Source organism: Lynx canadensis, chromosome E3 (assembly GCF_007474595.2).
Source record: "Lynx canadensis isolate LIC74 chromosome E3, mLynCan4.pri.v2, whole genome shotgun sequence".
Classification (NCBI taxonomy): domain Eukaryota; kingdom Metazoa; phylum Chordata; class Mammalia; order Carnivora; family Felidae; genus Lynx; species Lynx canadensis.
In genome coordinates, this window is record NC_044318.1 from 9,136,731 (window position 1) to 9,163,181 (window position 26,451).

At 51.4% G+C, this 26,451-nt stretch overlaps 1 protein-coding gene across 1 annotated transcript in view; it reads right to left on the minus strand.

The window, feature by feature from the left end:
* Window positions 1-20,179, minus strand: part of TEKT5 (tektin 5) — a 39,237-nt gene extending 19,058 nt beyond the window's left edge. The window contains exons 1-5 of the mRNA XM_030301655.1: window positions 19,604-20,179; window positions 16,854-16,937; window positions 15,872-15,942; window positions 11,102-11,245; window positions 6,893-7,115 (exon numbers count right to left, since the gene is read on the minus strand). Coding sequence (XP_030157515.1) covers window positions 6,893-7,115; window positions 11,102-11,245; window positions 15,872-15,942; window positions 16,854-16,937; window positions 19,604-20,179 — 1,098 coding nt within the window. The remainder of the gene's footprint in view (window positions 1-6,892; window positions 7,116-11,101; window positions 11,246-15,871; window positions 15,943-16,853; window positions 16,938-19,603) is intronic.
* Window positions 20,180-26,451: the final 6,272 nt, after the last annotated feature.

The window sequence follows — 26,451 nt, forward strand, 5'->3', positions numbered from 1 at the left end:
GGAGGGGCTGCTGAGAAGTTCTCAGGACCACAGTGGGGCAGAGCAGCCTGCTCAGGGTGAACATGGGGATCCACGGACACTGGCAGTTTCTATCCAGACAGAGGCTGCACTCTCGGGCCAAACTCCCAAGGTTTTCGGAAGAATCCAAAGCGGTTGAACTTTTTTTCAAGGTAAACCAAATGCCCTCTTAACTAGCTGCCAGCTAGTCCATGGAAAGTACCAAAGGCAAACAGGGCAGCAGGGAGGCCACAGCAGTAATCCAGGCAAGACATGGTGGAGGCTGGGCCAGGGTGGAGGCAGAGGGGGCAGAGAGAAGCAATGAGATTCTGAAAATAGAACCAACCGGATTTGCTGATGGAGCGGACGTGGGGTGGGAGAGGAAGAGAGGCATCCAAGTGGTCTCCAAGGTTTGGGATGGAGCACCTGGAAGCACCTGGAAGCACCTGGAAGCACCTGGAAGCATCTGGAAGCATCTGGAAGCATCTGGAAGCATCTGGAAGCATCTGGAAGCCGGAGCCACAGAGGGAGATGGGAGGGCTCCAGGTGCAGCAGGGAGCAGGGTGGAAGTCCTCAGGGTGAAGCTTGCTCCTGTTTGCTGCCCTTGATGACAAGAAAGCCCACCACACATGCAGGGAGACAGCTGTCCACGGCAAGTCGAGAAATCCGACTTCTCTCTTTGACAGCCTGACAGAGGCTGCGCTTCTGGCTTATCCTGGTCCCCCAGCTCCTGGCGTCCTCATTTGCTCCGACCACACCAACGCTCAAGATGGGAAAATGGGATTTTGACTCGTCAAAATCATGACCCACCGAGGGGTGGCAGAAACCCCAGGAAGGGTGTTTGCCTCTGCACGAAGCAGGCTGACCCGCAGGAGGGGGTAAGCAGGCCCCATCCGTGAAGGGAGGGCTGACAGGGCTCGGCTCGGAAGCTTGGAAAGCAGATGCCATCAGGGCAAATCTGATTAGACTGGAGGGCCGAGGTTTGCCTTTTAGAAGGGTTTGGTTCCCCCTAGTATTGAGTCTGGAAGGGAGGAGGACAGGGAGGACGAAGAGGGAGGGAGAGAAGGGGAGGTGACGGCTGCATACCCAGAGGTCTGTTGAAGCCAACTCGCTCTATCACCTCCAGTCCAGCTATTTCCTCCTGGCAGCACTCACACCCTCGTCCCCCGCCCGCCCCAGCCTGTTCAAACCACAGACCCTCAGGCCCCTGACCTGCTCAGCCAGAATCTGCCTTTCAACAAAATACCCCGGGTACTACCGGCCATTAGCGCACATGCAGAGATATTTGACACGCAGGGGTCTACACTGCTGTTTTCACCTTCCCCCTCCCACCACTCGTCACACAACTAACAATTCTTTCTTCAAATAAACTCAATTGTTAAAAAAAAAAAACACAAAACTTAAATGCATTGATTCGAGTATAAAATTTTACATCACTATCGTCAGGGGAAAATCAGCATCATCTGCCGTAAGTGCAAGTAACCATAAAAATGGACGAAACCATGGAAAACCATGTTGTTCACACGGGCCAGGGGTACCGGCCACAGTGTGAGCCACAGTCAGTTAAGCGTCTGACTCTTGATTTCAGTTTAGGTCATGATCGAACGGTTTTTGAGTTCGAGCCCCACATCGGGCTCTGTGCGGACAGTGCGGAACCTACTTAGGATTCTCTCTCTCTGCCCCTACCCAGCTCATGCATGCATGCTCGCTCTCTCTCTCTCTCTCTCTCTCTCTCTCTCTCTCTCTCAAAATAAAGAAATAAAATACACTTAAAAAAAAACTGGCCAGACATTGCTGCCTGCCCCCAAGTTCTCAGCCGGAGGCTGGCGCTCTCTGTTTAAAACAGGCGAAGAAGGCATTCTAGCATCCGATCAGGACTTCCCTCTTGAGATCACTTAAAGGACTGAGAAAAGATGGAAGGAGGAATCACTTTCTTGCTCGTAACACACACAGCATCACCTCCCCTGCCAGGGCCTGCCTCCCATACTTCAGGATCAGTACTGTTCTCTGGCAGTGTCCCCATACCTCCCCCAGCCCTGCGCCTTTCCCCCATATTGAGGGTCCGCCTCCTATGAGGCATGTTCAACTCCGTCACTGGATGCCGGTGAGGACTTATGCTGATCTGGAGCCCCCGGGGGCCCCAGCTCTCAACAGCAGCAGCTTGTTCCCAGGCCATCAAGTGCTTCAGCCCGGAGAAGTCACCAGCCTCTCTCCTAGCAGAGGTCAACAGGACTGAGGCCCATCACAGGCCCGAAAGTGCAAGGGGGAAATTCAAGGACGGGGCCCAGAATGAGTTACAAGGTTTGGGCTGTGGCCTTGAGGACGGAACCCTAGGATCATGGTACACAGCTAAGGCTGTCTTCTAAACCCCTGCTGGACTCAAAGTCTGCATGGGGAACTGTGTAGACCTGGCCGTTCTAAGTGGATTCCTAGGACCACTTGGGCAAATACTTGCTCTGTAGCACAGGTACGGATGGGGCCCTAGAATTCTCCGGAAATGCTTCTTGCCAAAAGGAATCAGGCTGAGCTCAACAATGAACAGTTAAAACTTTGTTTTTTTAAGTTTATTTGAGAGAGTGAGCAAGCACGTAAGGGGGGGGGGGGAGAGAGAGAGAGAGAGAGAGAGAGAGAGAGAGAGAGAGAATATCCCAAGCAGGTTCTGAGCTGTCAGCGAAGAGCCAACACGGGGCTTGAACCCACGAACTGTGAGATCACGACCTGAGTCAAAACCAAGAGGCAGACGCTTAACCAATTGAGCTGCCCAGGTACCCCAGAACAGTTATAACTTTAAAGGGAGCACCCTCAGGGGCGCCGGAGAAGCTCAGTTGGTTAAGCGTCTGCCTCTTGGTTTTGGCTCAGGTCATGATCTCACAGTATGTGGGTTCAAGCCCACGTTGGGCTGTGTGCTGACTGCTCAGAGCCTGGAGCTTGCCTCGGATTCTGTGTCTCCCTCTCTCTCTGCCCTCCCCTGCTTGCACTCGCTCTCTCTTTCAAAAGTAAATAAACATAAAAAAAATTTTTTTAACGACTATTAATAAAATTCCACATGATTGCAAAAAGTCTCTGATCAGCAGGGATGAGACTGTTAGTAATAATCCCAAACTTGCCCGGAGAAATTTAGGGAAAAGGCTGTGCTCCCCACCTCCACCCAAAAGACAGTTTTCCTTCTCCATTGATAATATAAATACTTCGAGTCAGCTTCTATCGAATGTTTACCACACGCCAAGCACTGCACACAAGACTCCACACCTTAATCCACTTTGAGTAATGTCCTCAAGGAGGAATTCTCGTTCCCGGTTTCACGGGTGAGAAACCAGCCCCTGAAACCAACCAAAGGAGCTTCCCGCGTCACCTCCAGGCCTCAGACTTTGTGCCACGAAACATGCCAACGTGCGGCATTTGACCCACAATAAAAAATGTCTCATTAAAAGAAAATGCTTGTGCAATAACCGAAAGGTGGAAGCGATCCCCAGGTCCCCCTGGAGAAATGGATCCACGGTATACACATCTGATGAGATACTGTCCAGGCTTATGACAGAAGGACATTCTGACATGATCTGCACGGAGGGACCTCGGAGACACTGTACCCAGTGAAATAACCCCGTCACAAAAGAACAAAGGGTGTATGATTCTACAGGTGCAAAATACCCAGAGCGGTCAATTCATAACAGACGGGAAGTAGGATGGCAGCTGCCAGGGACACAGGGGACGGGGGAGTGGCCTCGTGGGCAGGGAGTTCATTAAACACGGGAGTTCTTTTCAGTTGGGGAAGACGCAAAAACGTTCCGGAGACAGACGGTGGTGGTGGTCGCACAACAACGAGCGGGAGCTTTGCACGAGTGAACTCTACACGTAATAATGATTGTTACGGACTGAACAGTTTGTGTCTCCCAAAATTCACGGCAAAACCTAATCCCCACCGTGACAGTAAAAAGACGTGGGGGTCTATGAGAAGTGATTAGGTCATCAGGACGCTCACGAATGGGATGGGTGTGCCCTGATTAGAGAGACCTCAGAGAGCTGCCTCAAAAATCCCTTCTGCCGGGACACCACGAGAAGACGATGTCTGTGGCCCAAGAACCGGCCCGCCACCAGACAACGAATCGGCCAGTGCCTTGATACTGATGCTTAGGATCATGAGGGATAAATGTCTGTTGTTTCTAAGTCTATGGTATTTTTGTTAGAGCAGCCTGAACAGACTAAAACAATTGTACATTTTTTGTTATGTTTGTTTTACCACAATAACAGGACAGTTCTTCCCGGAAGAAGGAAGGAAGGAAGGAAGGAAGGAAGGAAGGAAGGAAGGAAGGAAGGAAGGATTGAAGGAAGGAAGGAAGGAAGGAAGGAAGGAAGGAAGAAAGAAGGAAGGATGAAGGAAGGAGAAAGAAGGAAGGAAGGATGGAAGGAAGGAAGGAAGAAGGAAGAGGAAGGAAGGAAGGAAGGAAGGAAGGATGAAGGAAGGAGAAAGAAGGAAGGAAGGAAGGAAGGGAGGAGGGAGGGAGGGAGAGAGGGAGGGAGGAAGGAAGGAAGGAGGGAGGAAGTGAGAGAAGAAAGAAGGGAGGAAGGAAGGAAGGAAGGAAGGAAGGAAGGAAGAAGGGAGGAGGGAGGGAGGGAGAGAGGGAGGGAGGAAGGAAGGAAGGAGGGAGGAAGTGAGAGAAGAAAAGCGAGGAAGGGAGGAAGGGAGAAGGGAGGAGGGAGGGAGGAAGGAAGGAAAGAAGGGAGAAAGGAGGAAGGAAGGAGAAAGGGAGAAGGAAGGAAGAAGGAAGGAAGGAAGGAAGGAGGGAGGAAGGGAGAAGGGAGGGAGGGAGGAAGGAAGGAGAGGGAAAGAAAATTGAAATTAAAAGCATTATTCATGGATCATTTTTTTTTTTAAAAAAACAACAGAAAATTCAACCTCGTAGGTTCCTCTCCATCACACAAAGATCGAAGGGGTGTCTACTATGTGCTGAGAGGTACATTAAGCAGGGGGGCTTCCTTGCTGAAACGGGGGTGATGCCCTGAAGAGACGCAGACAGACAAGTGAACCAACCAATACAGGAAAATCACGGCCACTGACACAGCGCTTACTATGTTCCAAGCACCGGTTCAGCGGGTTTATATAATCCTTCTGGCAGCTCGGAGGTCAGAACCATTATCATCTCTATTCTAGAGAAGGAAACTGAGACACAGAGAGGTTAAGGAACCTGTCCAGGATTGCAGAGATGGTGAAGCCAGGATTCACACCCAGGCATTCCATGCTTCTAACCCCACACTGTGGGCTGGAAGGAGCGATGATAAACTACATAAAATGCCGTTTGTAGTCAGCAAGCTACAACCTGCGGTCCACATCCGGCCCGCTGCCTCGTTTTGTAAATAAAGTTTTATTGGAACGCGGCCGTGCTCGTTTGTGTACCTACTGTCTGTGGCCCATCTACATGAACAGAACTGAGTCTGTGACAGAAACTGTACGGTCTGCAGAGCTGAAAATAGAATCGGGCCCTTAACAGAAAAAGTTCCTCAACCCTGTTCTGGAAAGATTAACAGAAAAATGTCCAGTAAAGGGGGGAGGGAAGGCATGGACGCCAACTCTGTCTTCTGAAGGTATCTCACATCTCTTCCCTCCCCTACCCGTCTGAGGCTCCCACCCTGGCACAGGCAGCCATCCCCTCGCCCCAGACGCCTTCCAGAGCCTCTTAACCATTTCCCCTTGAGCACTCTTCTCCTCTGCAGCCCTTTTTCCATCCAGGAAGGAAAGAGATCCACCTGGGGATAAGATTGGAGCCCAGTGCCTTTTGCTTAAAACCCTTCGAAGGCTCGCTACTGTTCTCAGAGCAAAATCCGGACCCCTCACCAGCACCTGCCAGGACCGTATGACCCGAGCCTGCTCCGTGCTCCAAGTTCATCCTCCACACATCCTTTGCACTCACTGCCGCTCTTGGGAATGAATAATCTTCCCAACATCCTTGGCTGCCTAACTCCCTAGTGACCTGCTCTTGATGAAACTGTCACCTGCTACCGGAGCTATAGAGTGGTGTATGCGGAGGGCTTACACCGCCCAGCAATTTCCATTGAACCTTGCCTGCAGGCCCCTCACTGCCCCCCAAATATACATACAACGTACCTTTGTGGCTGTAACTATTTTATGAATGCAGGTTCAAGGCTAGTCCCCTGCCCTCCCCCCCACCACACCCTGCGATCGGTCATCCCTAAGTCCTTCCTGGGTGCACATTTCACACCGCTCTCTTCCAGAATGCAAGCGCCAGGGGGATCAGGGCATTGTTTGCATGGCCCCTCCTTTCATTCCTAGCCAGCGGCCAGCATCTGGCTCCCCAGGAGGCTCACCAAGTGTGTGCAGAGCAGGAAGCATAAAATCCAAGCAGGGAGAACCCCCCCCCCCCCCAGAGGTGAGGGGCGGCCTGTTGCATTCGCACAGGAGCAGTGGAGAGGGCAGTACGGGGGAAGCAGGAAGACAGTAACAACATTAGCCGACCCTTCACCCCTGACGCTGGGGAAGCCTTTGAGGTAAAAGGTTACATTTGCAAAGATGCTGATGTGGGCGGAGATCTGCTCGGGCCCATTTTCTGGGCCTCTGATAACCGCACCCACTCTCACCGGTCACGTTCAGCTGCAAGGCCCCGAGATGGAGTGAAGGACCCCAGGGGCTGTCGGCAGCTTCTTGGGTGCTGTGGTGACAGCCGGGCCAAGCTCATCACCAGGGTCACAAGGAAAAGATTTATCCCAGATGCTTGAATGCCCCTGGGACGCTCAGGGACCCTCACCTTTACTGGTGGACAAGTTGGTCGACCCGGGACGGTGGGACGGGGCAGGAGGGCAGGTTGGCCAGATGCTGCTGCCGCCCTCGGGAGGAGGTGAGGATTCGGAAGCGTGGACGGTGGCCCTGGGGCGTCTCGCTTACCTTAGCCAGCTGTGTCTGGAGCTTATTCTTCACGTCTGTCACCTCGGAGATGCGGGCGCTGAAGGCCAGGTTGGTGTTAGTAAACTGCTTCCACATCTGGTCTGACAAGGTCTCCAAGAGGTTCTCAGCCTCCTCCCGCAGCCGGATGGAGTTGGCCCGCATGTTCTGTGAGTGCCTGATGTTGTCGTTACTGAACTTGGCCCAGGTCTCGGGCACGGAGACCCTGCAGGGGGCACAAAGACGAACTGAACACAGGAGAGGAATCGGGGGGCTGAAGACAGGCCTTGGGGAACCCCCGATCTGGAGAGTCTCACCTTGGGCACCCCTGACATCTGGGTCGGGACCATTCTCTGTTGGGGGGTGGTTCACCCTGAGCCCCTCTCTACCCACTAAATGCCAGCAGTAGCTCCCCTCCAGTCGCGACAACTAAAAATGGCTCCAGACATTGCCAAGTGCCCCTTGGGGAGGGGACAACTGTCCCCTCACCCCGGTTGAGAACCACAGGGCTAATCCAAACCCCCCACTTCACAGAGGAGGCGGCTGCAGCCTAGCAAGAGCGGATCTCCCAAAGGGCATTTGGTGCCTTGTCACAGAGCAGAGATTCCTTCGAGAAGCTCCTTGTCAACTACTCTCCCCGAAGTCACAGACACAGGCCGCGAAGCAGGCCTCAGGGGCACATGCTGACTGCAGGGCTGCTTCCGTTCCGCATCGATCACTGCACAGACTCATTCATTTGACCAGAGTTCTCTGAATGCCCACCACATGCCATGATCGTTCTAGGCACTTGGGACAGAGCCATACACGAGAACATCAACCTCCCTGTCCTCAGGGTGCGAAGTTGCCAGTAGAGGAAGAAGGACATTAAATAAAGATCTGTACACACGGAAGGACTGTAGACAGAGAGGGACTGATGGAGGTGGTCATTACGTGCCCGTCAGGGTCATAAAAGGAAATAAAAAGGACGCTCAGAGGGCATTGAGGCGCCCTTGGATGAGCAAGCTCACAAAACCGTCACCACCCAAGTCGGGAAGGGCAAGGGGAGAGGGCGAGGAAGGGGTTGGGGAGCCCTGGAGGAGCACACACCCTGGCGGGGGAGGGGTGCTGGAAGAATAAACCCCCAACATCCTTCTCTCCCTGCCCTCAGCCTCCCGCTGGTGCCCCCCCTACTGGCCGAGCCCGAGTGGGAACCCCATGGAAAGACGGTCTGCAGCAGGCAGTCTCCACTTTGGGACCGCCCGCAGGGCGGCTGAAGGATGGATCTCAAGGCAGTCCCGGAAGGCTTCTCAGAGGCGGTGAAGCCTAAGCGATTCAGTTTCGACAACAGAAGGTACTTCCTGCCTGCGTACGGAAATCCTTGCAACATACAACCAATGTGTTGCATGGGGGTCCTCTCTGGGAAGCCCATGAGAAGGAGGGACACGCACTTCTCTGAGCGGACTCCAGGTCTGGGGTCAACCAGACTCAGTACCTTTTTTTTTTTTTTTTTTAAAGTTGATTCATCTTTGAGAGAGAGAGACACAGAGCTCGAGTGGGGGAGGGGCAGAGAGAGAGAGAGAGGGAGACGCAGAAGCCAAAGCAGGCTCCAGGCTCCGAGCAGTCAGCACAGAGCCGGACGTGGGGCTCGAACCCAGGAATCGTGAGATCATGACCTGAGCTGAAGTCGCATGCTTAACCCACTGAGCCACCCAGGCACCCCCACTAGGTACATTTGTAAGGTCTTTTCTAGCTGGGAAGCCTCCAGTTCTTAAATAAATCATCTTTATTTTCAGGCAGTAGAGAAAAAAGAGACTCAGTTTTCTGAAAGAGCAGTCTCTTTTCAGACATTTTAAAGCACGCTTAGATTGCATGGTGAAGAGAAATTAAAAAGCAAACATATAATATGTGATTGTCTTGTCTGTCCTTTGCAGGAGTTAAAAATCAAGCCGTAAAGGAGGTCTAAGCCTTCTGGAGATGGGAGAGGGTGCTGTGTCTGAGGCTGACCTTTCATCCAACAAAGACTTGAGGCTCAGAGAGGTAAAGTGCCTTTGCCAAGGTCACACAGCTACTCACCATCAGTCCAGGAAGAGGGAGGCACCAGGGACAGCAGAGAGAGACTGCAGATTGACTCTGTCTCCTGCTGCTGAACGGGGCACTGTTCAAGGTCAGGAGCAGCAACCTCTAAGCCCTTGCCCTCCCCTGGAGCAGACAGCTGTGCTTCTGAGAGAAAATAACCAAATACCCTGCTCAATCACACTCTCCCTGGGGGGGATGCGCCAGAGGCAGCTTGTCGGCTGGTGTGCCTCCGTAGGGGGGACGTGGTTCCTGGAGCCTGTGTCCTCTAGATGCAGGAGGCGGCAGGCTTTGCCAGGAGGCAGGAAGGTGCCCAGGTAAAACACACAGGCTTGGTGCCCAAGGTGGGCTCAGATTATCGCTCCTCGGCCTTTTGCCTAAGATCAAGTGCAACGTGGGCTCAGATGGGTCCAGTCACTTCAACTCTCTGAGCCTTAGCCTCCTCATTGTAAAAAGGGGATAATAATGGTGCCTACCGCCTCCCCGCCCCCGCCCCGGGGTTGTTGAATGACTAAATGTGAAACCCCTATCTTGGCCACCGGCAACAGCAAGCCCTTGATAAGCGTTTATCGTTCACAAGATGCTGTTTGTAAAGTGCAGTGCCCAGCAGGCTCCGAGTCTCGGCCGTGAGCTTTCAGGAAGGCATCCATTTGGGAAGGGAATCCTCCAGACTCCAGCTGCGGCTGAGGGGGCCGAGGCCCCCGAAGTCCTGCTCGCATGGCCAGCCAGCCCCACAGGGGAGTCGAGTCGCCTTGTCAGGAAGAGGAGGAGGGTCCCCAGAAGCTGCTACTGCCGGCAACCCCAAAGGGTCATTTCAACCCTTGGGTATTTACTAAGGTCCAGGAGGTGGCCCCGGGCTCCAGCCAAGGAGACGACCAAGAAATTCCTCTCCTTTCTTCCCTCCCTCCCTTTCCCCTTCCATTCATTCATTCATTCAGGTGAATGCACACCTACTAAGTGCCAAGCACAATTTCATGTGCTAGAAGTTTTTTGCTGGTTTTTTTTTTTTTTAAGAGACCAAAATAGGGGCACCTGGGTGGCTCAGGTGGTTAAGCATCCGACTCTTGATTTCGGCTCAAGTCATGATCTCATGGTTTGGTTCATGAGATCGAGCCCCGAATAGGGATTCTCTCTCTCCCTCTCTCTGCCCTTCCCCCACTCCACACATCCACTCTCTGGTGCGCGCCCTCTCTCAAAATAAATAAACTTAAAAAAAAAATGAAACCAAGATAGATACCACCCCCCCCCCACCTGTACCCAGAACACCTCTCTGTCCAGCCATCATGACCCTGACCTCGGACTGCCAATCTGAAAAGCAGGCCCTAGTTCTGCATGAAATTCCATCAACAGTGACATGCCCATGACGTTGTCAGGCACATGGAGGCACCTAGCCCAGAGCTGCTGTGACAAGTAAATGGGGTCACGCAGCAAGCACTCAATAAATATTAGCTGCTGTCACTCCCCCACACCAGGCTCTGTGCTCCGCGCTCCCCACACCCACCTTTTTATTCTCATAGCAACTCTGGGAGGTGGGCACTGTTTCTATTCCAGTATAGATGAGGAGATCGGAGCCCAGAGAGATTAAGTACTTTGCCCCAAGCACTAGTGGGGAGGCTGAATCTGAAGCCAGGCATTCACCGGAGGGCATCAGTTACTCTCCCAGCTGAGCTTGAATGCCTCCTCCTTCTGGTTACACCCGTTCTGTTTCGGAATTTATTTGGTGGAATTGCCAGTCAGGGTGCCCGGCACGCCCTGGCCCAACGGCAGTGGCTGTGGGACCCTCACTAAGCCAATCCCTTGCACCCTCTCGCTGGAATTTGAATCTTGGGTAAAAGGGGGCAAGAACAAAGAGACAGTAGTGCGCTGACAACACAGCTGATGAGCTCCCACTTCCTGGCTCGTTCAAGCTGCCAGGACCTTCCCTTCCAGCCTTCTCCTGGAGTCTGTGGCTCCCCCACAGCCTTCCAGTAAATTCCATCTTGTCTGAAGTTAGCCAGATTTGGATTCTGTGGCTTGCAACTGAGGATCCCCGCTCAACCACTTTGCCTCTTACTTTACTGGTGCACAATGACCTTTTGTGGTTCTTGGCAGGAGCAGACCCAGAAGCCCTCAGTTCCACCAAGCTTGGCCAGAGAGGGGGACCAAGAACCCAGGACTTACGTGCCATCGACTTTCTCCATGCCGTGGAAGAAAGTGATGCAGTCTGACGTGTTCCTCAGGTTATAGCACTTCTCATCGATAAACTGGGCCGAGCTTTTGTCCTCAAGGTCCCTCTCGAGAGCGTGCTGAGCATCTCGGTTATCCCTGTGGGGGGCAGGGATTTGTCCGTAAACTGTGTACTTGCCCAGAGTCCCTCACGCGAGGTCAGCCAGGAGGGTGGTGCAAAGTGGTGCAAGCCAAGTCCCTGGACTCCCAGGAGGGTGCTTGATCTACCCTCAAATGGCTTCTCCGCCTTTTTCCCCCCTTAATGCCCCCACCGCATACCCAGCGCCTCCCTGTACTTCTTCCTTCGCCCCAATCCAAGCAGATCCGTTGTCATTTAGAACAGGGTGGGCAAACGTTTACTGTAAAGGGCCAAATACGAAATATCTTAGGCTTCGTGGGTCGTATGGTCTCCGTTGCAACTACTCAACTATGCAGGAAAACAGTCTTAGGTCATAGGTAAATGAATGGGTGTGGCTGTGCCCCAATAAAACTTTACAGAAACAGGCTACGGGCCAGATTTGGCCCTCCCAGCTGTATACTTTGCTGACCTGACTTACAAGATACGAATTCACACTTTGGAAAAAGCCTGGAGTCAATTTAAATCCCTTCGCAGATCATGGTGTCTGACCTTCTGCCAGGCACAGAGGGAAGAGACATGATTAAGACCCAGTCCCTACCTTCAAGGTGCTCACAGATTTGTGTAAATTCAGTACAAATGAATAAAGAATGAGAAGGGCAACAGTAAAGGTTTGAAAAGGGTACAGAGTAACACAGAGAAGGAAGCCACCAACTCAGGGTGAGGAAGTTTCTGAGTTGGGTTTCCTAACAACAGCAGACAGGTGAACCGAGTTGGGTTGAGGGGATGAGAATTCCAAGCTCAGGGCACCACGTGTGTAAAAAGCAAAGCAGGTAGAGACATCCAGGTGTTTGGAGACCTGTAAGCAGCGTATGAAGGCTGGCAGAATCAGGGACAGGGCGGAGTCAAGGATTTTTGCCGCACCAGGAGCTAGGCGGAGTCAGGAACTAACTGGACAGTCAAAAAAGGGTGGAATCTAGAGACTGGGGAGAAGTCAGGGACTGGGCAGAGTTGGTGACTAGGTGCAGCCAGGGATTGGGCAGCCAGGGATGGGCGGAGTCAGGGTCTGGGTTGAGTCCGTGGTGGGTGGAGCCAAGGAGTGGACAGTCAGGTATGGGTGGAATCGGAGAGTGGGTGGAGTCAGGGACTGGGCGGAGCCAGGGATGAGACCGTCAAGGAAGGTTGGAATCAGGGACTGGGCGGAGTCAGGGACAGAGCAGAGGTGAGGAGAGGACAGTTGGCAGGCCGAGTACTTGCACCTGCAGGGTTAGTATCTTGGCCAAGAAGCTTCGATTTAAAGGCCACCGTGTGCCAAACTCCAGACCCTGGAGAACCACTTCCGTGATTCTTGCCGTATTCTCAAAGTACCTGCACTATTATTTACTTGTTACTTTTCTTTTTTAAAATATAAGTAAATGTGTTTTAAAGGGAAAATCTACCTCACTGTCTTTAAAGGAACACCAGTAGCCCTATTAATGGGTCACCTCCAACATAAATACTAAGTAAACACGAACAGAATCCTAGACAGAATCTGTTGTCTCCAGAAGGTTCTAAGCCCGAACCTTTTTGTTTCTCTCTTGACTGAAATAAGATTAGTCTGTGTTAAAGACACACAAGCATCGACTAGGACTTTTGCCTTGAAGTGACGGGGAATAAAGAAGGGAATAACCTTCCCTAAGCCAGGCGATGTCTACACCACCTAAAGTGAGTGTGTATGTGTCCGTCTGTCTGTCTCTCTCTGATCTTTACCTCTTTCTGCCTCATCTTTCTTGGTTTCTCTCTGTCTTGGGGACTTTGTGTCTTTCTTTGCCCCTCTCCCCTGTCTGTCTCTGTTCATCTTTTTTACATTTTCTTTTTCTGCTATGGATCCCGATGCTGGTGAGGGGTTTCAAAGAGGCCAGAAGCAAGGACAGTAAATCCTGGCGGTGCGCTCCCACCTATCAAAATGCTCAGGAAGTCATGCTGGGACAGGAGGAACCATCCTGAGGTCCCTGGGGCCTTCTGAATTAGCAAAGCCATGGAGAAAGGGGGCCCTGTCCTGCCTAATGAACTGGAACATGAAGACCAGAATGCTAGAAAACATCTATGCCAGAGCATCGGAGGGGACCCAGGGCCTCAGAATCCCTGGTCAGCTGGTCCAGCTTCCTAGCCCATGCTAATAAGCCTAGAGAAAAGGGGGCCACCTCTGTCTCCCCTCCTTGGCCCATGACATAGAGCCCACCCAGTGCCACGGCTCACCCTGATGGCGACCTATGAGGAAAAGCTCGAATATGGCCTCTGCCCCGCCAGGAAGTGCCTTTTGTGCTTTGCCACGGAGCATCTGGTGAGGTAAGGACATAGTTCTGCCCAGATGCAGGCCTGAGGCCCCACCTACAAAACCCTGAGTCAGCAGCCCAGTGCCAGGGCGGCCGCCACCTGAGCAGGTCAACGATGGAGCCTCCCCACAGGGGCAAGGCCACACTGAGTTCTACCCCATCAGTGAGGCTGTGGCCAGTTCTAGATTCATTAGGGTGCCCCGGAAGCCATCCTCTGACAAACGGGCCACTGCCCGAGGTCAAACAGCCTCTATGGAGGGTGGCTGGTCCTCAGTCCCAGCAAAGGGGAGGGACGCCTCTCTACCTGCTCTGGTTCTCTCCTCCCACCCTCCCTGCCTGGGCTGCCTTCACCTCTCTGCGTCTGTCCCCAGTCGCCATCTATTTTCCTCTTTCTGTGTCCATTCCTCTCCATTTCTCTGGCTGTCCTTACTCTCCCACATCCTGTTCATTGCTGGGGTCACACCGCAGTCCCCTCCCACCCCCAGTCCTGTCTTAGGATTTCCCTTCTGGGGCCCAGCCCCCCAATTCCAAGTTTCTGGGCTTTTCTTCCCCCTGCTGGCTCGAACTCCAGCCCTCTATCACCACAACACCACGGTCTGCCATCGCTCTATGTCGACCACAAATGGAAAACCACTCTTTCTTGTCCAGAATGGGTGATCGTAAAAACAAGGGCAAGAAAAATACAATCAAGACATGTGCCTGCCCAAAGCGCTCCCGTTGTTAAAATGTTCCCTTTAAAATCCAAGTATGGGGGCACCTGGGTGGCTCAATCGGTTAAGCATCCGACTTCGGCTCAGCTCATGATCTCACGGTCCGTGAGTTCGAGCCCCGCGTCAGGCTCTGTGCTGACAGCTCGGAGCCTGGAGCCTGTTTCGGATTCTGTGTCTCCCTCTCTCTCTGACCCTCCCCCATTCATGCTCTGTCTCTCCCTATCTCAAAAATAAATAAATATTAAAAAAAATTTTTTTTAAAATAATAAAATGCAAGTATGTAGGGGTGCTGGGTGGCTCAGTCAGTTGAGTATCCCACTTTGGCTCAGGTCATGGTCTCATGTTTCGTGCGTTCGAGCTCCGCGTCGGGCTCTGGGCGGACAGCTCAGAGCCTGGTGCCTGCTTCCGATTCTGTGTCTCCCCCTCTCTCTCTCTCTGCCCTTACCCTCACGTGCTCTGTCTCTCTCTCTCTCAACAAAAATAAACATTACATAAAAAATTTAATGAAAATAAATAAATAAATAAATAAATAAAATAGAAGTATGTAAGCGTTATTTTTTTTTAAGCAAATTAATTTACAGACAAACATGCGGCAAACGAGAGTGGAACATGGGAGTGGAAATGTCAGAAATCAGGACCCAGGCAAACAAATGACAGAACTCGACTCTGCTTTCGTCCACCCACCTGTGCCTGCAGCCACTGCTGTATTTGCATCTCATTTCGGACCCCACCACCTCTGACGGCGGCCCTGACCGCACCCTCAGGTCACCGCCCCGGGTGCTCTCTTACCCCCGGTGATTGTCTCCTGTCACAGCAAGCCAGAGCAGCAACCCCCAGGGCTCATGCGCAAGCTGCCCGGCACCCCTCAGCATCCCAGCCAGGCTACCCACATGCCCCACGCAGCTGCAGGGGAGGCTCGGGCTCTCTTGCTCTCGGTGTCTGAGTAAATGACAAGGAGAAACCAGTAGAGCAGCGTGGGCTGTTAAGGGTTAAAGGCAGTGCCCAGCTCCTGTGTCAGGAGTCCGGAGGGAAGGCTGCCTCCAGGGGACCCGGGGGCCAGGGGCTCAGCTATGGGCCCCAAGCCCTGTAAAACTCGGGCCTCCTTTTAATTAAGAGGGGAGCCTCCTGGCCTGTCAGGATACTGGCTATGTCATCTTCCAGGAACAAAAAGCCGATTTCTTTTGAAGACTCCTGGCTCCAGGCGTCCACCAGATCCCTTCCAGAGATGCCCTGGCCACTCACCTTGGTGCCTGATGCCACGCTGCTCTGCCATTTCCCACAGTTCAGAACTCACACGCAGAAGCCACAGGCTAAGAGGGGCCTCCGCGAGGCCGTTTCTTTTGTCACGACCCCAAGGGCAAAATCAGAGCAACCAGGCGGGGCACAGCTGCCCACTGAAATTAGCCACGGGGAGGGGGGCGGGGCAGGCATTTACAGCCCCGAAATTGGCAAATGCTGCGAATCCGAATTCTACTTTCTTTCCCAGAGAGCCTGTTGTCAAACTCTCACCAGCACACGCTGGCCGAAAGAACCATCTAGAGACCGAGAGCCGGTCCGCTTGCCCTCGGAACCCCGGGGAGACCCAAAATAGATTCCAAGAAGGGAGAGAGAAGGCAGCTCTTACCGCATCTGGATATCAATTCTTTGAGCTAGTTTTCTCATGTGTTCTTGGCAACATTTTAGCAAATCCACTTCCTGCAATGAAAAATGTCAAAAGGTCAGGGCACTCTGCCTCCCCCCCCCCCAAGTGGCCCCACCCTCCTACCCCTCCCTGCCCACCTTTGACCCCACAGGTGAAAGTTCAGGGTGGGATCCATTTCCTGCCTCATCGCATGCACGTGATCCCTGGGCCAGTGGGCTAAGGGTCAGCTGTGGAGGCTCCACATTCTTTTTTTTTTCTTTTTTTTTTTCAACGTTTTTTTTTTTTATTTATTTTTGGGACAGAGAGAGACAGAGCATGAACGGGGGAGGGGCAGAGAGAGAGGGAGACACAGAATCGGAAACAGGCTCCAGGCTCTGAGCCATCAGCCCAGAGCCCGACGCGGGGCTCGAACTCACGGACCGCGAGATCGTGACCTGGCTGAAGTCGGACGCTTAACCGACTGCGCCACCCAGGCGCCCGTCCACATTCTTTAACTTACTTGCTTCCTTTGTTATATAATTCCAGATGAAAAGAAAATTTAGCACCTGCTATGTGCCAAATGCTCATCGCTAGATTACTTTATCATTAAGTTAAATAATGCATATGATATGGTACAGCGTGTGACAAATAGTGGCTCAGGAAACGCTGGCTTTTTTAAAAAATTTAAATCCAAGTTAGTTAACATATGGCGTAATCATGGTTTCAACAAACGCTAGCTTTTATTATTGTTATTTATTGGTATTATTATCATGATGCCCATTTGGAAGGGTCCAATGGCCTCATTTCTCCCTGTTCTACCCCCCCATCCCCTGCAACCTCGGCCCCCACCAAAGCTTTCTGAGCCCTGACTTTGCTTGGGGTGACGTGTGACTTCTCCTGACAGGCAGATCAGAGACCTCTCTGACCAGCGGGGGGCCCCCTCCTCCCCCCGGGGGGTGCTGGGCAGACCCAGGAGGCACCTTACCTGGATAAGGTTTTTCTCCACGTTGTCGTGGACCAAGTCAATCCCTATCCTTTTCTCTCGATGGTACAGACACTCCAGGGCCACCTGTAGGGAGCAGCAGGAAATAGTGTTTTCCCCGCACCTGTATATAGACCCTGAACGGAGGTGACTCACAAATACATTTGCCATGATCTGTCTTATCCCCAGGAAACCCGGATGCTTCATCACTGTGCATGTGGGTACGCTCCCTGCATGGCTGCGCGTGTGGGTAAGCTTCCACACCCCCCACTTGTCTCTCGGTGGGGACCGTGAGATGCCATGACGGAGGATAGGTATGATACTGCTGCATCTCTCACAGATTAGCTGTTTGGGTGAAGTCAGCTCGACGAATGTAAAGCCCTAAAAGTACGGTCGATCGGTATTACCTATGCATATACGTGAAAACCCCTTTGTGAAGATCTGTCAGCGGGGGGAGAGCTTTGGAAAGCGATCAGGCCCAAGGGAGACACAGGCAACCCTGTCGCACAGCCGCACACCTGGAGGCTCATGTCGTGGGGACAAGGGCAGAGAGGAACAGAAGACGGGCCTCCGAAGGGGCTGCTCAGGGGAGCTTCCGCAACAGGGGGCTGAGAAAGGGTGGTGATTGGGCCGCCGGCCTGTGATGTCACAAAGAGTAGCAGAAGTGTGAAGGAAGCAGATGAGCACCGCATCTTGGTGCTGGGTGGCAAACACACCTGCGAACTCTGAAAGGAGAGGGGTTCACTGATTTCACAAGGATTTACTGAGCCCCTCTTCTGACCACACCCGATCAAGGTGCTGGGGATACCACAATCAACCGATCAGATGGTCCCTGCCGTAACAGAGAGGAGACAACACGCACAAGTAAACACACAGAGACACAATCCTGTGATTAGGGCTTGGATGAGAACAGTCAGGGTGATGTGAGCGCGTGGGAGGAACGGGTGGGGGGTTAGCCAGGAAGGACTTCTCTAAGGTGGTGACAGACCAAGACCTGAATTAGCAGCAGCAGCAGCAGAGAAGAATGGAAACAATGTGCCCGGAAGAGGGAACAGCAGATGCAAAGGTCCTGAGGTAGGAGGGGAGCACACAAGAAGCCACTAGAACCGGAGACGTGGAGGCTAGTGCGGTGAGCACGGGCTGGGCTGCGCAGGCTCTAGAGCTGGTGACAGAGGGGGTTTTTGTGAGAGAGTGTGGAGATCCAGTTTAATATTTAAAATCGCCTCTCTGGCTGGAAAATGGGAGGGAGGGCAGGAGTGGGGAGGACAAGAAGGAGGCAGTCACCGTTGTCCAGGGAGGTGGAACTGAAAGGTCTCCGGAGCAGCAGAACATCATCCTATGTGACCGCAATTAGCCCCCAGGGCACGAGGCAGATAATGCCAGTTCCTTACCCAATGTCCACTCCAGGACCCAGTGAAAACCACTCACTTACCCAGACTCCTCTGCAGCCACGGAACCCATGAGAGTTCTGGCACATGGGCCAGAAATGGAAACGCACGGTGCTTCCTTCCAGAAAACTCTCATTCCCTGACACGGTTGCACCTTTGCTCTTTGCCCTACCCCTATCTTTCTGCCTCAGACGAGAACATCAAAATGCTCCCTGAAGCAGCAGCAAGCACTACGAGATGTGAAATCTCCTTGCGAGCAGTAGGACAAAAGCCACATGCTAAGGATAGCAGAGCAGAAAGACGGGCACCTGGGTCCCTTCCGGCATCACGCGGAAGCTGCAGCAGCCCGCTTTGTTTCCCTCTAGAATTCTCATTATGGCAGAACAATAAATTCCTTCTTGGCCGAGCCGCAGGCCAGTACCCATTACACGCAGCCAAAAGCAATCCCAACCGATCTGGGATACGGTTGGAGCACAAGAAGTGTTCAGAACGCCCACATTCAGGTATTTATTCGTCTAGTCAACAAATATTTGCTGAGCACCTACTGTGTGCCATGCACTGTGCTATGTTGGGGAGACGTTCAAAACATTGGCCCAGACCACGGGCAATCAGCACAGACACTGTTCACTAAGGACCAGCACAGACACGCTGCCCTGCCCGTCACAGCCGGGTATCAGTCTGGAACACACCGGTGACAAGGCAGACAGAAATCCCTGCCCAGGGAAAAAAAACAATCAGTAAATATATGTGCGGGGCGCCTGGGTGGCTCGGTCGGTTGAGCGTCCGACTTCGGCTCAGGTCATGATCTCACGGCTGGTGGGTTCGAGCCCCGCATCAGGCTCTGTGCTGACATCTCAGAGCCTGGAGCCTGCTTCGGATTCTGTGTCTCCCTCTCTCTCTCTGCCCCTTCCCCACTCACATTCTGTCTCTCCGTCTCTTAAACATAAACATTTAAAAAAAATAGAAAAATAAATAAGTATATGTGTAAGTTACAGAGTATGTTAGAAAGTGTTAAGGGCTTTGGAGAAAAACACGGCAGTTAGTTTAAGTGTATCTTCTAAAGACCAGCACGTGCGTGCACACACACGCACACACACACACACACACGCGCGCGCGCGTAGAATGTCTCGATAAAACCTCGGCAGTTCTGATGTAAGCCCAAGGAGCAAAGGAAATCCGGTTCAGTCACAGGAACCCTGATTTGACTGGAATAATCCTGCGCCGTAGGAACTGATCACAGACGATCACGCAGCTGGAACTCACCTGCAAGGTGCCTGTTGCCTTGACCTTCACTCGGGAGGAGCAGAAAGCCGGGGCTGCGTCTCAGCGGCGGCCTCACCCCCCCCCCTCCTTACCCACACTCACCTGCAGTGGACAATTGAGTTCGTCGGCCGCGCACTCCAGCCGCCTCTTGACCGTCTGCATGCCGTGGGTCTCGTTCAGAAGCCTCTCCAGCTCGTAGCCCAGCTCGGACTTCCAGAAGCCAATGTCCGACAGCCGCTGGCCCAGGTTCCGGCAGGTCCCCTCCTGCATCTGGCGTGTCAGCTCGTCCTTGTCCTGCATGAGCCGCATGGAGTCGCCCGTCAGCCGGCTGGCCAACAGCCGTGAGGCCTCGGCCCCTCGCATCTGCAGGTCGTTGGACTTGTCCCAGTCGCGTGGGCTGTAGCGGCAGAAGAGCGCCGAGCGGAGCGCCGGCAGGATGGTGGGGGGCCTCAGGGGGCTGCGGCTCGTGGCTCTCTCGTCCACGCAGGTCTGGGCGTTGGAGACCTTGTAGAAGAGGCTGGGTCTCCATGACTTCAGGTAGCGGTAGCCAGGCAGGGAATAGGGCTGGTAACATTCCTGGGTCTCCGGGGCGGGCCCAGCGGGGGGCAGTGCCCTGAAGGCACAGGCTTTCTTGGGGCCACAGTAACTGGCAGTCTGAGAGGTTCCCAGAAACTCCATCCTCCCCCATCAGCTGCGCTTGGGCAAAACTCTGCGGGGCCACCGCACCACAGGAAGGGGAAGGCTCTTCCCTTAGGGATGGGCAGGACCTCTGTGACTCGGGACTGTTGTCATAAAGCCTGGGGGAGCGGGGCGTTGCTGGGACGCTTGCTCATTTCAGGCCAGCTAGGCCCTTATTGTCCCCATCAAAGCACATGCAAAAAAAAAATAATAATAATAAAATAAAGTGAATTGAGTTTCTCAATCCACACAGAGGTGCAAAAATAGCCTTTGTCTATTTTTCCATAACAATCGAATGTGCCTGTCCCACCTAACTGCCTATGGGAGCAAACGTGATGTAATCCACTCTGGCAAAGTCTTAAGGGCTTAGGGCCAGTCTGGTCCAGGTGAGTCGTCTTCCTGTCCTCTTTGTCCCCAAGACGGCACCAAAGTGGTGCGTCCATGGCGTGGCATAGTACTCAGCAATAAAAAGGAACCTCAAATGTATTAAGCTAAGTGGAAACAGGCTCAAAAGACCACGTCCTGTGTGATCCTGTGTAGATGGCATTCTGGAAGGACCGATGCATAGGGCCAGCAGACAGATCAGGGATTGCCAGGGGCTGGGGGAGGGGATAAGACTGACCACAAAGGATCAAAGGAGCGTGAGAAAACGAGAGGGTGGGGACAGCAGGTCGTGTTCTATACCTTGACTGTGGTGGGGGCTATACAATTGTCAGTATTTGTCAAAGCCCACAGAGCTGTCCTCCAAAAAGGGTGACTTTTACTGTACATAAATTATACTTCAGCAAACCTTAACTTCATAAAGGGGGCTGGGGATGGATTGCAAGGCAGAGACCCTGTCTGTCCGGCTCCCCCCTAAGTCCCAGCACCCAGCACGCCGCTGCCTGAATGAATAGGCATCTAGAACCGAGAGGTTGTTGTGCCGGAAAGAGGCTTCAACCTTCTGTTCCCCACCAATATTTTGATCCATCAAGAAACTTGCCCCCTTCCTCGGCTGGCGGGAGCGGCAATGAGAGGTCAAGGTACAGAACAAGAGGGGAGCTTGATTTGTGGGGGCCTCTTCCACTCCTGAAACGGGAAAGAAACTAACCCTCAAATAAACGGTCCTTGTCAGTGAAGTGTGACGGTCCATGGGAGGTTTCCCCGACTTGTCTAAAATTCCTACAGATGATGGTGGCTAGGAGAGACCTAAGGCAGAGAGGAATAACATTAAGCAACTTCTGTACAGCTGATGCTTTACATATACTCATTTATTCTCTGCAGCGAACCTAGAAAGAAAGGCTTAACACCCACCCCTATCTTGTATGGTGGGCTGTCTACCCCCTCCATACTGACCATGCTTGCTTTGTAGCAAACTTTGTACGATCTTTAAGATGAACTCTCATGGGGCACGTGGGTGGCTCAGTCGGTTAAGCGGCCGACTTCAGCTCAGGTTATGATCTCACGGTTCGTGAGTTCGAGCCCCGCGTCAGGGTCTGTGCTGACAGCTCAGAGCCTGGAGCCTGCTTTGGCTTCTGTGTCTCCCTCTCTCTCTGCGCCTCCCTTGGTTGCTCTCTGTCTCTCTCTCTGTCTCAAAAATAATAAACATTAAAAAAAAGAAGAAGAAGAGATACCCCACACAGGAAGGTCCTACACATTGAAGGCAGGCAAGAAACAGACCAAAAAGATTCAGGGTGTTTTGTGAGCTCTAAACATTCATGTTCAAAAATAATAATGTGAGCAGTATCTACGATGGGTATAAAGCAAAATTTAGATTCTTCTCATCACCCCTCGCTACTTCCAGCTTTCCCAGATAGAATTACCATTATCAGTTTTTTCTATCTTTCCCGAGATCCACTATGCATGTACAAGCACACACACGCAGATTCTGGTTGAGTTGGGCTGGGGTGGGGCCAGAGATGCTGTGTTTCTTACAGGTTCCCAGCTGAGGCTGGTCCGGGGACCACACTTGGAGTAAGGAGGCTCTGAAGGAAGTTTTACAAGGGAAATGACCTTGTTTTCGTGTTCCTTGTCATTGTATCCCCCGTGCTTAGTAAAATACCTGGAACGCAGTAGGTGCACGATTTGGGCTGGTTGAATGAATTTAGAAAAATGGATGGATGAGGGGGTGGATGGAGAGACGGACAGATGGATGGATGGATGAGCGAAAAGAACTTCAGAAGCCATTAAGTGAGAAAGAGAAATTGAGGACAGTTGGCCACAGCTCAAGTAAAAAGGAATGGTAAATGTGATAACCCAGTCCTAAAGACTCAGGGAATCAACTTCCAAAAATTTAGCAAGTGAAAATACTAAAAGTCAGGCCTTTTGAGAATAACTTTCAGGGGACTTCTAAGCAGCCTCAGGTCAAGGGTGGGGCAGTGGCGTTTTCAAGGTCCATCCATGTTGTAGCAGATATGAGTATTTTATTCCCTTTTTAAAAACATTTATTTTTGAAAGAGAGAGAGAGCAGGGGAGGGGCAGAGAGAGAGAGAGAGGAGAGAGACTCCGAAGCAAGCTCAATGCTGTCAGCGCAGAGCCCAATGCAGGGGTCGAACTCACGAACCGTGAGACCATGACCTGAGCTGAAATCAAGAGTTGGACGCTTAACCGACTGAGCCACCCAGGTGCCCCTTTTATTACTTTTAAAGCTGAATAACATTCCATGGTGTGGACGGGCCACTCTTGTTTACTCATTCATCTGTCAGTGGACATTTATGTTGTTTCCACTTTTCAGGTATCATGAATAATGCTGTTGTGAACATATGTGTGCGATCCTCTTGATTATATATCAAGGGGGGGAATTGCTGGGTCCTGTGGTAATCCTCTCGAAGTTACTGTTGAGTTTTAATAAGATGTAAGGTTCAAATTCACGCATTTTTATTGCTTCTTCTCTATTAAATATAGTACACGTAGAAGTTCATTCAGGGAACCCCTGACTACCCTGTCTGCCCTCCTACATGCAGACTCCCTGGGTTCTGTTTTGAGAGTAAGTTCCTAACGGTTGGGAATCAGGGCACTCTCTTTGGGTGCGGTTTCCGTCTCCAACCCCCTGGCGTGCTTTGTACACCTTTGTTCAGATAGCAGACCAGAGATACGCGAGGAGAGCCGAGATGGGAAGAAAACAAAACTTGGTTACCTCCATTCTGTCATTCTGTGTGACCACTTGTGCCCACAACGTACAATGGTGAAGCAGAGTGTGACCTTCGAGGTGTAATAATTTTATTTGGAAAGAGGACATTAAAATTTTTTTTAATGTTTTATTATTTATTTTTGAGAGAGAGAGAGAGAGTGTGTGAGTGAGGGAGGGGCAGAGAGAGAGGGAGACCTAGAATCCAAAGAAGGCTCCAGGCTCTGAGATGCCAGCAAAGAGCCCGACGCCGGGCTGGAACTCGAAAACCGCATTATCATGACCTAAGCTGAAGTCAGACGTTTCACCAACTGAACCACCCAGGCACCCTGGAAAGTGGACGTTTTAGTTCACACATGAAATCTTTCCTGAATGCAGAGCCTTTAAAACTGAGATGTAGGGGCGCCTGGGTGGCTCAGTCGGTGAAGCGTCCGACTTCCGCTCAGGTCATGATCTCACAGTTTGTGGGTTCGAGCCCCAAGCGGAGCTCTGTGCTGACAGAGCCTGAAACCTGCTTGGGGTTCTGTATCTCCCTCTCTCTCTGCCCCTTCCCCTCCCTCAGAAATAATAAATGAATAAACTTAAAAAAAAAACAAACAAACCTGAAATGTAATCTTGGTATTTGTCAATCATATCAACAGTAACCAGGAACGAAAGTACTACTGGGAACACTGTGGTTCAGAGGACCAGGGTGTTCAAACAATTACCCACTCCGGGTGTCAAAGATGCTAGGTGGCCACTGAGTAGAGACCGCTTATCCACCTCTTCAAGGTTTTTTTGTTTTTTTTTTCCAATCGTTTTCCAAGCATGCTGATGGGAAACGCATGGAATCTCTGTGGGAGGTAGACGGGGTGGGACTGGGAAGATGATAAGGAGGACACTTGAGAGACACCCCCTTACCCCCAGTGGGGCTCCCAAACTGGAGACACCACATCCAGCACTGACTATTTTAATGCAATCTCTGCCTGCAAACCTGCTATTTTGTGATCGCTGCCTGGCTTCCACGGGCCGTGAAGGGACGGCTTCATGTCCCTGAATTGAATGCGAAACCCAGCCGTCTATCAGACCATCTTACTTAGGTGTTGCTGAAGCAGCACAGTCTGGTTAGAACTTTCTGCAGCGATCGAATCAAATCAGCAAGCATTCCTTGGGCGCCCCCTGTGGGTAAGCAGCAATCCTTCACCTGCGCCGAAATTTGTGACCGGAGGTGGCTGCAAGCAGTGCTGAAAAAACCAGCAAAATGTGGGGAAGATAGAAAATCCGGGAAGAAGCTGTCTTCAAGGCAGCCTCTGTGTGAGACCGTATCTCTCAAAAACAAAAGCGCATTTTACAGTAAGGCATTTTCCCCCCACTTTGAATTTCAAAAGGTATCTTTTTGGTGCTTAGAGCACCAGCCCTGGCTTTCTGGTAATCTTTCTGGGAATCTCCCTGCAGATACATGCCTGCATGCGTGCTAAGTGCGTGCATATATGTATCTGTATTCCCGCTGCATTGACTGTGGCAGTGAGAAAAAAAGCAGAACTGACGTCCATCAGTACAGGATGGCGAAATAAAATACAGAACACTCACTGTAAGAAATACGCTGCAGCATAAAGGGTAGATAGGCCTGTAGGTGCCAGTAGGAAGAGATTTCTAAGATATAAGTGAAGGAAGCAACATACAGGACCGTTTACATGGTACGATACCACTTACAACAGATACATATGTACTTGTACAAGCAGAAACACTTCTGGAAGGATACGCAGGAACCAGTGCTAGAGTGCTTACCCCTAGCATGGGCAAGAATGAAATTGGGGGGTTAGGGGTACAGAGGGAGGCTTTTAATTTTTGATTAAGCTATATATGTATATGTATATATGTATATATATGTATATGTATATATACACACATACATGTACATATACACACATATGTATATGTGTATATATGTGTGTATATGTATATATATATAACTGAAAATAAAACTATAATATATATATAGCTTAATCAGTTAAATTAGATTAGATTGATTAGATTAAGATATATATATATCATAGTTTTATTTTTGTGTATATGTTTTATATATACTAGCATATATGGTATATATTGTCTAGTGCATATTATATATGAGATACTTATAATTTATATTTATACTTATAATTTGCATACTTATAATTTAATAGGACTTCCACATTTGGTCAAGATCACATAATAGAGATTGGCTGTACCCCTCAACTGAAAAAATTCAAAAACACTCAAACTATATAAAGGAATGATTTTTTTTTTTGAGAGAGAGAGAGAGGGCACAAGTGAGAGGCAGAGAGAGAGAAGGAGAGAGAGAGAATCCCAGGAGGGGTGAAGAGACAGAGAGAGAGAGAGAGAGAGAGAGAGTGAGCAATGATTTTTTACAGTTTATTATTTTGAGAGAGAGAGTGATCAGGGGAGGGGCAGAGAGCAAGGGAGAGAGAGAATCCCAAGCAGGCTCCATGCTGTCAGTGCAGAGGCCTACTCAGAACTCGATCTCCGGAACTGTGAGATCATGACCTGAGCCGAAATCAAGAGTCTGATGTTTAACCAACTGAGCCACCCGGGCGCCCAGTGATTTTGACGTCAGTGGACAACAGGCCATGAAGGACAGTCATTCCTGAGGGACGAGAAACACACGAAGTGAGTCCGACAGTTACCCCAGCTCACTGCCTGGACACAGATTCCAAGCCACAGCACAGGTATGGGGAATGCCCTGAATGGAGGGGACAGAGCTGGGAAAGTGGAATGCCAGGGTGGCTGGAGTCTGAAGGACAGAGCTCCAAAGAGGAGAGGGCTACCTAGAGCGAGCTCCGGAGATATGCAGAGGGGGCCCCCTCTATCAGAGCATCATCAGAGCACAGGTGTGCGGACACAGCCCTGGGCTGGGGAGAGACTCATCCGGACAGATTAGAGGGAACAATCCCCAGAGCTGGGAATAGCTCTCCATCCCACCGACCACAGTAGAAAATTTCATAATTTGGGCAGCCTCAAGTCAAATACTCAGAAGGGTTTTGCCTCAGTGTTAGGGCAAAATTAGCCACGGACTTAAATACCTCTCTGGTCCTGTCTAACAAAGCTTAAAAGCAAGATCTCAAATGATAAAAATGTTTCTATGGGGCGCCTGGGTGGCTCAGTTGGTTAGGCATCCAACTTCCGCTCA